The sequence below is a fragment of the Eulemur rufifrons genome, chromosome 15 (assembly GCF_041146395.1).
Source record: "Eulemur rufifrons isolate Redbay chromosome 15, OSU_ERuf_1, whole genome shotgun sequence".
Classification (NCBI taxonomy): Eukaryota; Metazoa; Chordata; class Mammalia; order Primates; family Lemuridae; genus Eulemur; species Eulemur rufifrons.
In genome coordinates, this window is record NC_090997.1 from 96,679,129 (window position 1) to 96,695,393 (window position 16,265).

At 35.6% G+C, this 16,265-nt stretch overlaps 1 protein-coding gene across 1 annotated transcript in view; it reads right to left on the minus strand.

The window, feature by feature from the left end:
* The window catches only part of SYNE1 (spectrin repeat containing nuclear envelope protein 1), a 425,086-nt gene that overhangs the window by 238,682 nt on the left and 170,139 nt on the right, over positions 1–16,265 (minus strand). The window contains exons 35-43 of the mRNA XM_069488737.1: positions 15,018–15,205; positions 14,517–14,640; positions 13,003–13,169; positions 10,514–10,667; positions 7,666–8,294; positions 5,539–5,718; positions 3,055–3,205; positions 2,577–2,735; positions 1,190–1,372 (exon numbers count right to left, since the gene is read on the minus strand). Coding sequence (XP_069344838.1) covers positions 1,190–1,372; positions 2,577–2,735; positions 3,055–3,205; positions 5,539–5,718; positions 7,666–8,294; positions 10,514–10,667; positions 13,003–13,169; positions 14,517–14,640; positions 15,018–15,205 — 1,935 coding nt within the window. The remainder of the gene's footprint in view (positions 1–1,189; positions 1,373–2,576; positions 2,736–3,054; positions 3,206–5,538; positions 5,719–7,665; positions 8,295–10,513; positions 10,668–13,002; positions 13,170–14,516; positions 14,641–15,017; positions 15,206–16,265) is intronic.

The following is a 16,265-nucleotide window of genomic DNA, read 5'->3' on the forward strand; positions in this document are numbered from 1 at the left end:
ATACTAAAAAACCTCCTGATGCTTTCAATTCAGAAAGTAATTTATTTACTATATTTATGTAGAACAATAATTAGGAAGAAATAATTTCTGAGTAGTCATTACCTTAGTTTTTAATAGAATTTATTTAATTGTAAATTTATTTATAGTTTAATTTTAATAATAGTTGCATTTAACACTTTCACAAAGTTCCTAAAAATTTAACAATCAGCTTTTACAGCTGGTATAAGTCGGATCCAATACAAGTCACTGTTTGAACTGTGATGTTAATTTGACATCCGAGATAACAACGAAAGAGACTGTAGTATCCATCACCCTCAACTGTACTTTCAGTCTGAGTCATTTCTTCTACTTCTGATTGTCTTAGAAATCAGAATTAGATTATAAAATATCTAGAACGTTCTCTGGGTCAAAGACAGCTAGACAACTTAAGTAACACAATTCATTCACCTATATTTTTTCAGACTAAAGTCATTATCTTTTCATGCTATTTCCCCTTACTCTGCTTCATTTTTATCATAGCCCAGTTACTATTTGGCATTTTATATATAATATATATTACAATGTAAATTCCATGAGGGTAGGGAAAAACTTTCTTTTCCTATTATATTTTCACTGTCTAAAACAGTGTCTGACATGTGTTAGGTGCTCATTATGAATCTGATGAATAAATAAATAAATGAATGCAAGAAATGGGAATAAAAGGAATTTAAAGTCAATTCGTGACTAGAGACTCTCCACAGAAGCCTGTGATCTCCAATCTCCAACTTTCTTCCATTTCTGAAAAGGAAATGGAAGAACCCAGCATAATAATGGCACATGGTAAGTCCACAACAAACAGTGAAGAAACATAGATACTAAATATCACTAAATTATAAATACTTCCAATTTGGTTTTCAAGTAGGAAGGTGCCATATTTTCAGATAAATGGAGAAAATTATAGATATTATGGGCTTTTACTTTTCTACTAATACTTTAAACGAAGAGCCCCAACTAGGAAGTGATAAAAACGCAAAAAAACCTCTTATCCATAGCCTACTCATATTCCAAGTAAATGGGAAAATATAGTTAAGAGTTTTGTAACACTCTTTTGTGTCTCCAAAAAGAACGAACTTAAAATAAAAGACAATTTTGTTCATATTCTGGTCAGCAATGCACCACAAGCTCCCTTATGTAGGCATAGTCAATTTACCTCAAATTCTTTAAGAGATTCTTCGGCTCTGAGGCTGTTATTCAGGTTGCTGACGCTTTCCGCCAGCTGTGGGACAGAGTTGTTTGACCATCCCTCGATCTCATCTTTACTTGAAAGCACCTCATCCCAAATGGACAGGCTTACCCTCAGCCTCTCCATGTTTTCTTCAATTCTCTCTGACAACTAGGAGGGAAAACAGAAGCCACAGCATTAATAGTCTGAGCCCTTAAAGTGCTCGTTTCCCCACCAAAGTATTAAAAATGCCAGCGCCTCCTTCCTTCATCAGAAAGTTACATTCTGACTGACAAAATTTTACAAAAATTATTGTAAGTTAATGAGTGTACCTGATTCATGTAAATGCCAACAAATACATAGATTGTTTCTGTCATTGAGAGAGTGGTCAGAATTTCTGAGACATTAGATTTTCATTTGTAAACTGGGATACTGACAACAGATCTATAGGAATCTACTGTAGTATACTCATTATAAGGGTGAATTCTACAGGATCAAGGTTTATCTAGGGCAATATTGTATTTATTTTTGAAAGTAATACAATAAGCACTTTTAATGCTCAGGTATAGCAATGGGCATTAATTAGATTCAAACATATTTATAATGTAAGTAAATATTTATGAGAGCAACCAAGTTTGCACATTTAAAGTATTACTACTTAACACTTGTCCTATAATAAAAATGTTCTTTTAAAAGTGGAAATACATTGAGTTTTCAGATGTCCTCACATTATTTGACTATATTACACAAATATCAATGTTGACTAGTAAATTTAGCTTAAGTAAGGGAACCCACTGTAGGTTAAACTTCTGAACCTAGATATTGATAACGAAACAACAGAATCGCTGTCTTTTCGAGCTGGAAGTGAATGTAAAATATTTATGGATTGATATGTAGAGTTTAAAGGAGACCAAGTGACTTGTTCTGTGGTCACATAGCTAGTAAGTGACAGAACAATAACTAAGGATGTAAACTGTAAGTGCAATATTTTCTAATATTTCCAAAATATTTGCCAATATTCTCCAATTGTAGCCTTATTATTTTAAATTATCATATATTGTGGTTTAATATTCTATATGATATTTATAAATTATTCTTTCATTTTTATCCTTTGTTCCAGAGTTTTGAGAAGAAAAAGATTCAAGGCAATTTGTTATGACTGAAGCTATCAAGTGAAATTGATAAATAAAACAAATAATTTTTGTACTGTTTCTAAACTTTATGTGATTCACCATTTTTCTTTAGAATATCATTTTGCATTTAGCATTGAAAGCTAAAAGTGGAATGCACATCTTTGAATAATCCTTTGGCCAAAGATGTGATTGAGACATGTAAATATTTAAACCGTTCTCAGAATCCCAGGTGACCATCTTACATCCAGCCATTTGTCCACGGTGCTCTCCATGTCTGTTTTTACCAAGATGAAATCACTACTGTGGATTTTTTTCAGCTCAGATAACAACTGTTTTCCTTTACTGGTAAAATTATCCAACTCTTTCTGTTTATAATTCATTTCATTCTTGACAGTCTCGTGCTGTGGATATAAATGTTTCCTGAATTAATAAAATAATCAGCGATAAATCAAGAGTTTAAAAATATTTGCCTCTAAGGAACTTAATTTATGATTGACCTTATGCAGAAATAGTGATATTAATTAATTATATGAATATATATAATATCATTTTCTTGAATAGCTAGAATTCTAGGGTATCAATATTCCTATAAAAAAAAATTGAGCTTGTTAACATGAATTATCCACATCTAAATGTACTGACAAGGATTATGCAGAGAATCACTTTATGAGTAAGAACAGATCTACTAGTCTACTAAAATAAACAAATTTTGAATTTTACCTTGGAAAAAGCCCATTTAAGATCCTCTTGATCTTTTATAGTAGTTCTGGTTCCAACTACACTGCTGGCATTTTCTATGACTTTAGACACGGCCGACTTCAAGTTCTGATATTCTCTCACTAAGTCAATAAGTCCACAGCATTGACCCTGGCTGTAATGATTAAAGAAAATGCATCATTTAGTGTCATGTGTCAGGAAAAGAAAGAATCCCCTACAACTAGACATGATATGTCATACATGAATATATTCCTAGGTGGGTGCTGGAACCAAGAGAAAACCATATTTCTATATACTGAGGTCAAAAAAGTACAGCTGGTTAATGCTACTTAATTCTAATGTCCAAAATATTCTTCATGAATGAAGACTGCACACAACAATTAAAACAAAATCTGTGGACTTATTGACAAAGAAGCAATATATGTTCTTGACAACTCAAACTTACTTAAAGGAGTTACCCAAATTTTTTTATTTTTTAGTTTTTTTTTTGCATGCTGTTTTAATAATTTCATAATGGCAAATATTGGGGGAGGGGAGAGAAAAAAATAGCAGAAACCAAAACAAAAACACTGCTCAATAATTAAAATGCATGTGAGATTTTCTCTTGCATCTCAATGTAACAAATTTTCATTAGATATGAATTCCCCAAAAACTGTCAAAATAAAAAGATAGTTTTGGTTTATAATAGTAAAATGCCTTTGAGTAAGCAAGTCTACAACTAGAATTTTTTCCAAAGAAAAGGAAGTAGAACACTTAGGTAAAATGGTATTTTCATGCCTTTATTTTTAATAGTACATAAAAGTAGAAATAACCTAATGTTACAAATAGGTCAATAATTGAAAAAATTCTGATAAATTCTTACAATAGAACACTGTGCAACCTCTAAGAAATTACAATCTAGGAGAATGTTTAATGATATGGAATAAAGTTTGTGCAACATGGTTAAATTTTAAAAGCCTACATTAATAATCTACATTATATAATGTGCTCTCAATTTTGTTTAAAAGGCCATTGTACATGATATAAGGTGTGTTGAGGTACATTTTAAAAATGCTTATGGATGTTCAATTGTTCCAGCACCACTTATTGAAAAGACTATTCATCCCTGTTAAATTACCTTTGAGTCTTTGTCAAAAATCAATTGACCTTATACGTGTGGGTCTATTTCCGGACTCTATTTGTTCCATTGGTCTATATGTTTATCCTTTAGCCAGTACCACAGTGCAAGCAGCTAGTGTGAGTCCTCCAATCCTTTTTCAAAATTGTCCTGGCTATTCTAGTGGTCCCTTTGCTTTTACATATAAGTTTTAGAATCAGCTTGTCAATTTCTATGAAAATTCTGTGGGGATTTTGGTTGGGATTGTATTGATATTTAAAAAAGACCTCAGTAACAAAAAATCCCCCCAAAATGGCCAATTTGAAGAGGTACTTTATTAAAGAAGCTATACAGATGGCAAATAACACATTAAAATAGGCTCACTGTCAGTCATCAGGGAAATACAAATTAAAAAACACAATGAGATATCTCCACACATCTATTAGAATGTCAAACAAGAAAATAAACAAAAAATTCACCATATCAAGTGTTGGAAATGATGTGGTACAACTGGAACTCTCACACATGGCTGATGTGAGTGGAAAATTGTATGACTCCTTTGGAAAATAATTTGGTAGTTTCTTATAAAGTTAAGCATATCCGTTCCTGTATAACCCTGAGTATCACTTTTAGATTATTTACCCAAGTGAAATAAAAATTTATGTAGACATAAAAATTCAAACATGAATGTTTATAGATGCTTTATTTATAATCATTCAAACTAGAACGAACCCAATTTTCTTCAACTGGTCCGCCCATTCAATAGAATATTCAGCTATAAAAAAAGAATGAACTACTAAACACACAACATACATTGTGCTCAATAAAAGAAGCCAGACTAAAAAGGTCACATTATATTAATACATGGCTCCATTTATATGTAATTCTGAAAAAAGACAAAACTATAGATACAGAAAATTGATCAATGGTTGCCAGGGCTGAGGGTGAGAGGGAGAGATGAGAGAATTGAGATTCTCAAGAAAATTCAATAGCTGATAGCTACATAACTGAGTGAGTTTGTCAAAACTCATAAAATTGTATACTAAAAAGAGTGAATTTAATGTATTTAAATCATACATTAATTACAAACAAGTACAATAAAACAAAGAAAAAAGGAAAATTGGGGGTTAAAACTCTCTTGGTTGCACTTTATAATTGTTGACAACTCCTGTTTTTAAGCATTGCGTTTCACCCGTAATTATCTCAGGTCAACATCCTCAATAAAGTTCTATGGAACTAAAATTTTTAATGTTACTAAAGCAACACAGAATATTTAAGAAGGCAAAAGATATTCGATTTTTGATCATATCAACGCAAATCCACAGTCAATGGTCCAATGTCACAAAATAAGTGGGAAGTTAAAAACACACACTGTTAGGTTTTTTACTTACTTTTCATGAATTAGTTTTTTGGTATCATCCCAGGTAACCTCTAAACGATTTATCTCCCTGTCAACTTCAGGTGCAAAAGCTACATCTTTCTGGGCAATTTGCTTAGCTTTGTCTTTCAACCAACATAATTCATGCTCGTGAGAATTTAATTCATCTTCTAGCTGATTAAACACTCGCAACCTGTGAATTAAAATGTTTTACTGTTAAATTACTAAAGATAGTTAACTAATATTTCTTCTCCATAAGCACAAGATAAGTCCATAAAGCACACATAAGATAGCTAGAAAAAACTTTTAATACAGCAATTAAATTAATGAAAGATGCTTTTAAAGTTAATTTTGCAAAATACTCAGATTCTTGGGTACTCAGATTGTACCCCAGAAAATTATGAGAGTCATTCTTACCTGAAATCTTCTATTAATTTTATATTCTCTTTCTTCTTCGCTTTGATGGTATTTTAGACTTTTAAGACTAAAACTGACCTTGTAGGCCAAGTAGGTGAATACTTAATTAGAAAGTTATTGGTAAGAAATGCTTCTGGGCCATGAGGTTCAATCCACATAAATAATATTCAAGGATCACAGGTGTTTCATTCAAACTCAAAATAGTTTTACTGAGCTCTACAAAAAGTACGTATTTCAAAAACTTAAATTCCCTACATTATTGAAAATATTACCATGAGAAAATGATTTTTTTTCCTAATCTATTAGTATTGGGGCATTTGTACAAAGTGTCCACATGGAGGCAGTCACTGACTCCCTCATTCTTACGGTTTGGTATGGTGCTTCAGAGTTTATAAAGTGAGTGTACATGATTATCCCATTTAATTCCCAAAACAAAGCTGGGGGTAGGCATTGTCATTATGCCCACCTCACAAGAAGATAGGTGATTTGCTTAAGCTGATAGGTGAAACATAAGTATGGCTGGTATTTAATAAGCCCATCAATTCAAGGCAACATTTCCTGTAGCCAATGTGTGACTTTGGTATTGTGTTCAGTGTGGAGACTACTGATATGGCTCTTGAGCCCAAGCTGGGCTTTCTTCTCCAGCAATTTTAGGATTTCCTGTCCACTTGGCCTGAGCAGGCCAGAGAGAGGTCAGCTGCTCTGCAACACCAATGTTTTTGCTGACTTCCCGAGTGAGCGACGCTAGGCATCTTATTCTCTCTTTACCCTGAATTCTATTTTTACTTCCAAAATCCCATTCCCTTTTGTAAATTTATTGCTAAACTAGCAAAAGAGTTTATTGCCCATGAGGGGTGTAACCTCAGGAGCCCGGTCTGTAGCCCTGATATGAACTCAACTATCATCCAACTAAAGCCTTGACTTAATGTTTGATTGTGGGTAAAAGGAAACAAATGGCAATGGTCTTGGCAGGGACAACATAATCTACATCCATTACGGGCACCTTGGTATAAGTGCATTTTAACTATTTCTTTGCCATCTGAAAAAATGGGATAGAAAGCGGGCCTGAGAATATCAATGGGGAGAAAGTTGTATTAGGAAGGAAAAAGATTGAAAAGAAGGCTATAGTTTTAGGGGGAAAAAATTACTTGTCAAAGTTACTAAGGGAGCTTACTGTTGGCCCCTTTGCTTCTCTATTGAACTCACCTGACAAAACTCCAACTTTGCTTAAACCCACTTCTCTGCCTTCTCCACACCTCTGAGCAAACAGCTAAAAGTAGTCATGGAGAACCACTATGCTAAACTGACTGCTTCTGCTTTGAATGAACACAGACCTCAAACGGCTGCTCATCAGCTTCCTAAGCTCCTGGATACAAGAGAATGATTTCACACCATTTTCTCTCCTCCAACACCTGCCTTCATTCTTATTACAGAAGATGAGTCCCTTCCCCTATCGGTAAAATATCGCTTACAAATAGATAATATGATCTACATGCTGTCTTGTAAATAAGGTCTCAGAGTGGCTCAAATACAGCTTTTGGAGAAATCCCTAAGGAAGCCAGAGAAATTTTAGTACTTCTCAAGCATCAAATTTATCACTGATTTTATCTTCATAATGTTAAAAAAAAAAGAAGTTTTCAAATATGGCACTATTAAAGTTTTGCATAAAAGTTAATTCAGAGAAAATACAAAGAAGACAAGTGGCTGCGACAGTTTCCTTTACCTCTGCTGAAGGGCCTGGCGCGTAGGTTCTCGGAGTTGCTCTTTGTCAGCCCTTTCTTCAATGTCCTCAATGCTTCTCAGCAACTCCTCCTTCTGGTCTTGGAATGCTTTTTTCAACACCACCAGGGCATCTGCCTCAGTCTGCTTGGTGCCCAGAAGGTTCTGGATCCTCTCTAACTCTACACAGAGCTGATCCACTGTGGCTCTGCAGGAAGTCCTTTGCTCAGAGCTCCCACTTCTCAGGTGGTACTGGGCTTTGGTAAGAACACCATCGAGACTGATGGCAGTGGATTCTAGTGTTTTAGCATCTCGAAGAGCATCATTTAGGTCCTTTTCTAACAGATCAGACTGTTTCTTATTCATACTGTTGGTTGCTTCCACCGTTTGCCTCAGCTGGTAGAGAGCCCCGGAGAGAGAGGCGTGGCTCTGCAAGAATTCTGCCAACTGGGCCAGGGCAAGCTGCCTCCTCTCCACGACCTGGCTGGCCTCCTCAAACAGCTGGAAGCAGTCCTCTGCCTTGCCCTGCAAGAGGTGAAGGTCCTCCGCTCGGCCCAGAGAGCCCAGCTTCGCTAAGTGACCCTGCAGACTCTGCCATTCTCCCTTCTTGCTCTCCACTTCTGCCGCGTGGTCCTGGGAGGGGAGAGAGAGTCATTGATTGCTCAGATACACTGCAGTTGATGACACAGATATGCTACAGGATTTGTGATGTCAAGAGATATTTTAATTGCCATGGATAGCACAGTATTTAAAGGTCAGCTACAGTAAATCTTTTAAAAATATTCATAGAATTTCCCGTTTTGCTCATCTATGTATTTCACATAAAACACACTCTGATTTGAAACTATGTCATTAATTCCATGGAAAAGAATTTCTTCATGGATAGAAATTGTTACTTAAAAGATATTGAAAATTTGGAAGAGTTCAAAAGATGCATTTTTTAAATTAAAATTTTTAAAGATGCATCAACTATTTTAACATTTTTTAACTTAAAAATTTTAAAAGATGTATATATGTATATATTTATATAAAAATATATAAATATAAATATCTATATTTAAATATATTTCATGTATCTTTATCTATTTAATTTTTTAATCTTAAAAGATGCATATATAAAAACTTTAAATTAAAAAATTTAAAAGATGCATGTGTGTGTATATGTGTATCTTTAAAAAATCTTCCAAATTTTTAATTTCTTTTAACTAACAATTTCTATCTATGAAGAAATTCTTTTCCGTGGAATTAATTAGTTTCAAATCAGAGTTGTGCTTCATGTGAGACTATTGTATAGGAAATTTGAAGAGATTCACAATAAATCATGTTTAAAATCTAGCAGAAAATTGCTAATACTCTCAGCATGGTTCCTATTAAAGAGAAATTATTACCGATCTTATTCTTGACCACAATGGCTTTAGGATTCCCTTGAGTGTGACTACTAAACTTTAGACAGCTTCTTCCTGACTGGAGATCTCTAACCTCCCATTTCTTATAGCATTTACTTTGGAAAATTTGTAACTGTAAATTCATTCTCTACCACTTTGAGGTACAAATCTTGTAAGAGCCTCTGGTCAGTTTTACAACCCTGGAATGCTTTTCTGAAGGACCTGGGTGCCACCCCTTTGAAATGTAGTCATAAAAGAAGAGAGCACCCCTCTGCCCCAGTCTCTGTGGAGGGCAGGAGCCTAACCTAGTGGGTACTTTCCTCCAAGCTGTAAAACTACCTCCTGTCCTGAAGACATCAGAAAGTTTGCTCTTCCCTTCTGCAAAGCCAATTAAGCAAACCCAGCATAGAATGAACACTCAAGAAGTATAAAATGTATTGTTATAAGCATATCACGTAGCTTATTTCCACTATCCCAATACTTGATGATTAATATGTGATTTTTTAAATATATTTTGATGTCAGGATAGATATCTTGTATTGGACCTCAGAAAACAATACGCTAAAATATGCTGCTTTGGACTTCAAACCAAGAGCACCCAGGCAGTAGCAACTGCAGGGAATGGCTTTCTCTGATGCTCCCTGATCTGACTAAGGGAAGTTCCTCCAGAAGGAACGCAACATCAACCAGGGAAGAATAACTCACCAGAAAAGTTTCTTAAGGTCTGACCACTCACTCAGAGAAACTTGTATCACAAGCTACCTTCTATTCTGACGGCCTTTATCTGCATAGGACAGGCTTTGTTTACAGAGCATTTCCTCCCCTCACCCTCCCATAGCTTGTTGCCACTACCCTCTGGAAGCCCCAGCCCCTATTTCTTTGTATGGTATAGAAACTTCAGTCATCTGGTCTTTCTTTGAGTCTCATATTCTGGGGGACTCTTGTATATATGCATATAATAAATCCTGTTAACTGGTCTATTGTCGGTTCATTTCATAGACTCAAATTAATGGGACTTTCAGAGGACAGAGGGAAAGTTCCCATCATCCCTTCAATGCATAATTTATAAAAAAGGGAAATAAGCCATGAATTTTAAATCACTTTCAAGCGAAATAAAGCTATATCATTAAAGTATTGGAATTCAGTATTAGTTTTCAGTATTGAAATCAAACAAAGTAGGAAGCTTAAAAATGGACATCCTTATCACTTTATACTAGAAAGCATTTGCTCCACTATGAAGAAACAGTTTTTTAAGGTGGCTGCCTGAAAGTGGTTTTATCTGCTGAATTTATGTGCATAATGCATTGCTTAGATTCCCACGCTCAATTATTAAAACATTTTCATATGAATAAAACGTTAAATTGCTGCCATGTGTTTTTTTTATTTTTAAATGTTGCTTCTCTTTGTAATTCAAGAACTCTTTTTTTGTGTAAATAAATTCTTCAATCTTAAAAGAATGCATTTTACCTTGTGCCGAGTAAGAGCCACTTGATGGTCTGTTAGGCTTATCTCAGAAGTAGTTTGTAATTCACTGAGGAACAGCTTAATCCAGACAGAAAAGGAAAGCAGCAGCTCGTCAAACTGCTGGTGTTCAGCAACCACAGACTGGAGAAAATTAATCCTGTAGAGAAAGGTATTACAGTTAAAATGTCCCCTAAGTGAACAGAAAGGGGAATTAAGCTTACACGAGGGTAAAAGTGATGTTGTTGTATTAATATTTGGGCAGGCCAGATTCTCTTGATGTTTTCTGCTTCCCAAATCCTGTTTTTTCTCAAAATGTTCTGTCTCAGTTACATTGCCACCATCCACCCTGATGGTCCTACGAGTCATTCTTCATCCTGCCGTGTCTTTACCGGCACCTCTGACCTATGCATGTCCTGTAGGAACCCCCAACACAGTATACATTCATTCTCGCTCTTCTCTCCATTTTCACTACCTGGCCCTGCTCTAAATCTCTTCATGGCTTGCCTGAGCTCCAACCTCCTAACTGGCTTCCTTCCTCCACCTCTGCCTCTGTGCAATATACTCTGTAGGTAACATCCAGAAAGAATTTCTTATGATCAGGGCATTCCCTGCTGTGCTTAAACACTGGAGCACTTTCCTGTTGCACCTGGGAAGGCAAAACGCCAAAACTCCTTACTGTGGTCTACAAGGAGCCCCACACAAGCTACTTCTCTGGTCGCATCTGATACACCTCTGCCCCACACTCCCACTGACCTGTTTCCTGATGTCCCAGCTCATTACTGCCTTAGAGCCTTTGCCATTTTTGCTCCCTCTGCCCGTGTGCTCTGCCCCTGGGCCCCGGGTCTGCTCCCTGCACAGCACTCAGATCTTCGTCAGATGTCGTCTCCCCACAGAGGCTTTGCTTGACAACCCCGTCGAAAGATGCACCATCCCGCAGTCCCCGCCATGTTACCCTATTTTGTTGTCTTCATAGTACTTAACACCACCTGAAACAGTCTTGTTTATTCCCTTGTTTAATTATATATCTATCTTCCGAAGCCCCTTCCTCCTCTCCCCACACCACGAGAGTAAGGACCTGTGCCTACCTTGCTTACTACTATATACCCAGCACTTAAAAAGGTTCCTGGGATATCGTCAGGGATCAATCGCTGCTTTTGTAATAAATAAATTAGTTTTTTAATAATCTGTGATCAGAGATCAGAATTCAAAACCTGTATTAAAAATAATTTCTTTATCAAATACTAATACTCATTACAATGGTTTATATCCAAAGTTCAACTTTTAAATCAGCTTTCACATTTTAATCTTTACAGAATCTTCTACACATTATCTTTCCATGCATAAATTATATTTTGAATGCCTTCACACATTTGTGTCACTTTAAAAGTCCTTTACTTTCCCTCTGAGGCATAGACGGAAGGCAGATACTGCTCTGGTTTATAGAATGTTGCTCACCTTTCCAGAACTGGCATCAAATCCTTCTGTAAATCTTTCCTGAACCCATTCAAAGGTCCCTTTTCTTCCTGTTCCTATAATACTCTATGCTCACCTTTCCCACTGGTTTCCCACACCAATCTGTAAATTACTGGAGTTCAGGTTTTGTTTATTTTTGTGGCTCCAATACCTGATATGGCGCCTGCCACTCAGCAGGCACCCAGTACACATTTGTTGATTGAAGAAATGAACAAATGAATAAATGAACCATGGAATACACACAAGCTCCATGAAAGCAGAGAGTGAAACTCTGTTTCCTGTCGCTGTCCTCAGCACATAGTACAGTGCTCCACCCGTTGTAGAAACTCTATAAATATTTGCTGAATGAATGAATCTATGGCCAAAGTAAAATTTTTTCATAAAAATAAATAAAATAAAATATAAAATGGCCAGACAGGTTAAATGTTCATCTAAGATCATATGGATAATCAATACTAATATAAAGAGAAAATTTGTTTTCTGGTATATTAGAAAGGTATAAATGCCAATTGTTAATCATCTAGTTAATTAAGATTTAATCCATTTTTGCCTCCATTTACTATAACAGTAATGACCCTTGCTCTCTATAAATTTCTGTATTAAAATGAAATGGAATAGCTTATGTGTAGAAAATGCCTCTGGTTGAGAAATAGCGTTGAGAAATTTCACGTTAGGTGAAATTTCAGCTACTATTTTCCTTCCATACACAAACAGCTTAGGCAATAAATACCAACATTAGCAATGCTACTCCCTTTAATCTATTTCAAGTGGTGTAATCATTTGCCCTGATTGTACAACTAAAATTGTGAATTGAGGCTCAACAGAAATGCTTATTTTTGAGGACCTTGATTAAGAAAAATGACAGATAAAGTAGTTTCTTCCCTTCTGTAATTATCTGCTGAATAGTTGAGCTAAATAAAAGTAAACAAAATTATGCTTTCTTAATTTATATGGTCACTGTTTAAATACAAATGAACGATATTAGAAGTTTTTTTTTTTTTTTTTTTTTGAGAACCAACCTTTTGCTAATTATCTGTGGTAAATCTCTCCATCTCTCATCCACCTGCTCCAACTGTAGTTTCATCATTTTCACATCATCTTTGGAGGCTACTGAGAACAGTGATTCCTTTAACTGCAGAAGGTTGCTATAGGATGAGGCCTGGGATACAACTTCCTTTTGCAGCACCTGTGAATAACAACACATTACAGAACAGGATGTGTGACACAGGTGGCTGCTCCCCCAAGGATCTGCAATTTCTTGCAAAGTGGAGGTCACTGGGGCCAGGCTGAAGAGAGTTTTTATTACTTGATTTGGAAATGGATCCACTTAACTTTTAATGCAATTTTTAAAATGCGGTCCTCTCTCAGTCCTCGAACTCATGTAACACTTAGTTTCCATAGAGAGACATGTGGCAATACAGTTTTATCTGCCTAGATAACTTTGTATCTGTGCCTTATCATTTGTAAGGCAAGGAACTGTGACTCCCCTCCTTGGAACATGTCACATGTATTTGGAAGAAAATAAGAACCACATTGTGGACCCAGGATTGTCTTTTATCCTCAGGGCAGGATACAGCCACTGTAGGTTTCTGAGAAGGGACTTTTGGGAAGATAAATGCAGACATCATTCTAAAGGCAGGAGAACCAGGAGAACCAGGCTCAAAGTCAAGGAAAAAGAAAATCTGAAAATGAGGCAATAGGTTCAGATGCTACAGATACCTCGGACAGAGTTTATAGAGAAGGAATTATAAAAAGTGAAAGAACCTAGCTTCCTCTGAAATTTATTATGAAAGGTGGTAGGAGAAAGTTGGAATATAAATATGTAATACAATAAATCTCCTTTGAGAAGCGATTTTGATGAATTTTCTGGCATAGACAGTATCACTTAAAATAAGCAAGTTATTAATCTCTGGAAATCAGCAACAATCACTGCAGCTTCAGTTATACTTAAAGAATGTTTTTTAGTTTAAAAACTTAACTTCTTTGAGGATGTAATAGGCTAATATTCTTTGTCTTTCTGCCTATCATTTGCATTTGTGCTCATTCATTTTTTTCTGTCTTGCTTGAAAATAATCATTACTGTGACTTCTTTCTACATTTTATTACTTCTCTCTTTAAAAAAACACCTTTTATTACCACAATTTTGTACACATGCAGAAGTAGAGAGATTATACCTATTACCTGCCTCGGAAACTATTCACTGATAGTCAACCTTGTTTTGTCTATTTCTACCCATCCTTCCCTCAACTTCCTTGCCAGATCATTTTTATACAAACACTAGACATTATATTACAGGATTTTCTAACACATCACAGAAACTGATCATCACAAAATGCACATCTTTACTTTGTCTTTCAGGTCAAGGTTGCTTTCCTCTTTTCAGGATACTTTGACATCAAATGATGCTTCAGGGATCACAAACCAAAGCGAGAAGTTAAGTGGGATAGAGGTTTGTTTATTTTATTATTTTTTAAATGATGCAACCATAACAAAGAGCATCTTATTTTCCTTCCTCACACTTCCTTGAACTTGCCTGTATTAACTGAAGTTCACCTTCCACTTTGACTCTGTCTGCAGAAATATCCATTTCTGGGGAACTGGCTACAGCTTCACACCGCTCTAACCAGGTCAAAAAGGATGACAGTTCTTTTTCTAGCCTAAAGGAAGCAGAGAAAAGAAATAATTTCATTTAAAATTATCATGTGAGAAGATTAAACCTTTCTGAAGTTGGAGTGTTCAATATGAACCATTATAAATACTAAAATGCTGGTTATCTCAGGCTGAGATGTAAAGGTAGAGAAATCATTTCCGTGTGTGCTTGCACACGTTTGCTTTAGGTAATTTGTCAGACACAAAGACATCCTCTCCACTCTCAGGAGTCTTCATCTTATAATGAAGATCAAGATCTTCTTATAGGAGACACATGAGTCCATGTATTTTACATCTGGGACGATTATTCTCTGTCATTTAAAGAACAGTTAGCCCAGAATTTCCTATTTAATAATGATGGTAAGTCAAGCAAAATGTTGCTCACCTCTGCCAGTGGGCCAGCAGATTCTCCAGCGCAGTCTGTCTCTCCTTTGCCCTATTGACTGTCCCCTTGTATCGCTGCTGCAGGGCTGCAGCCTCCTGAACACAGGAGTCTCTGTTCTCCACCTTCCGGGCACTGGCTGAGAAGGCGGTGACTGTATTGCTCAGCGACTCCAGGGCCTGGCAGAGGTCCTAAGGAGGAAGGAACGCAACCAGCGCACATGATCCAATGAGACCTACGTCTTTCTTTGAAATGCATCAGGGCAAAATATTTTCCCTTAGTCATAATAAACAGCAACAGTACCAAAAAATGGCTACAAATATACAATTTGATAGAAGAAAAAAGACATAGTGTGTGATAGATCAGTAGGGTGATTATAGTTTACAATAATCTATTGTATATTTCAAAACAGGAGAGAATAATTTGAATGTTTATAGCATAAAGAAAAGACAAATATTTAAAGTGATGGATATCCCAGTTACACTGATTTGATTTTAATAAACTATATGAATTTACTAAATTATCACATGTACCGCCCCCCAAAAATAGCTAAAAACTGAATCTAAAAAAATCTCCGCTTATGATTTACAGCAAGACAGTGAAAATGAGAAGTTACTTCATGAACACAGAAATAAAAAAGGAGAATGGAGAGGCTTTCCCCAAATAAGAATGTGTTGCTGTATGTCTGAATAATTTCAACTTTCCCTTAACAATTCAGATAATTTGTGAAAATCATTATTCATTTTACGCTAAATATGTGAGCATTTTAAAACCCTATTCTTGATTTTCAAAAACTACATGTAACATACTATAATCTCTACAAAAACTATACAAAAAGAGTTATGGCTGCTGTCAGGAATCAACAATAATAATAATAAGAAGAAGAAGAATGTGGCAGGTACCCTGTTACGTGCATTACATGTATTAACTCATTTAATCTTCATAAGAACCCTCAGAGGTATGTATGCTCTTTCATTATCTCCATTTTACAAATTAGAAAAGCAAGACAGAGAAAAATAATTTGCTCTAGGAAATCTAAATATTAGAAACATAGAATATTATCCTCTCTGGTACGCCATTATTAGCTTAGTTGTCTATTAAAATAATTTCATTATGTGAAATTTTCCTACTTTTCCTCATGGTTTTTTATTAAAAAATTACACAAGTAACACAAAAATGCATTCTCATTATAAATCTTCAAACAATATAAATCTCACTCCCCTTTCCAGATGTGCCTTTGTCAACTGCTTG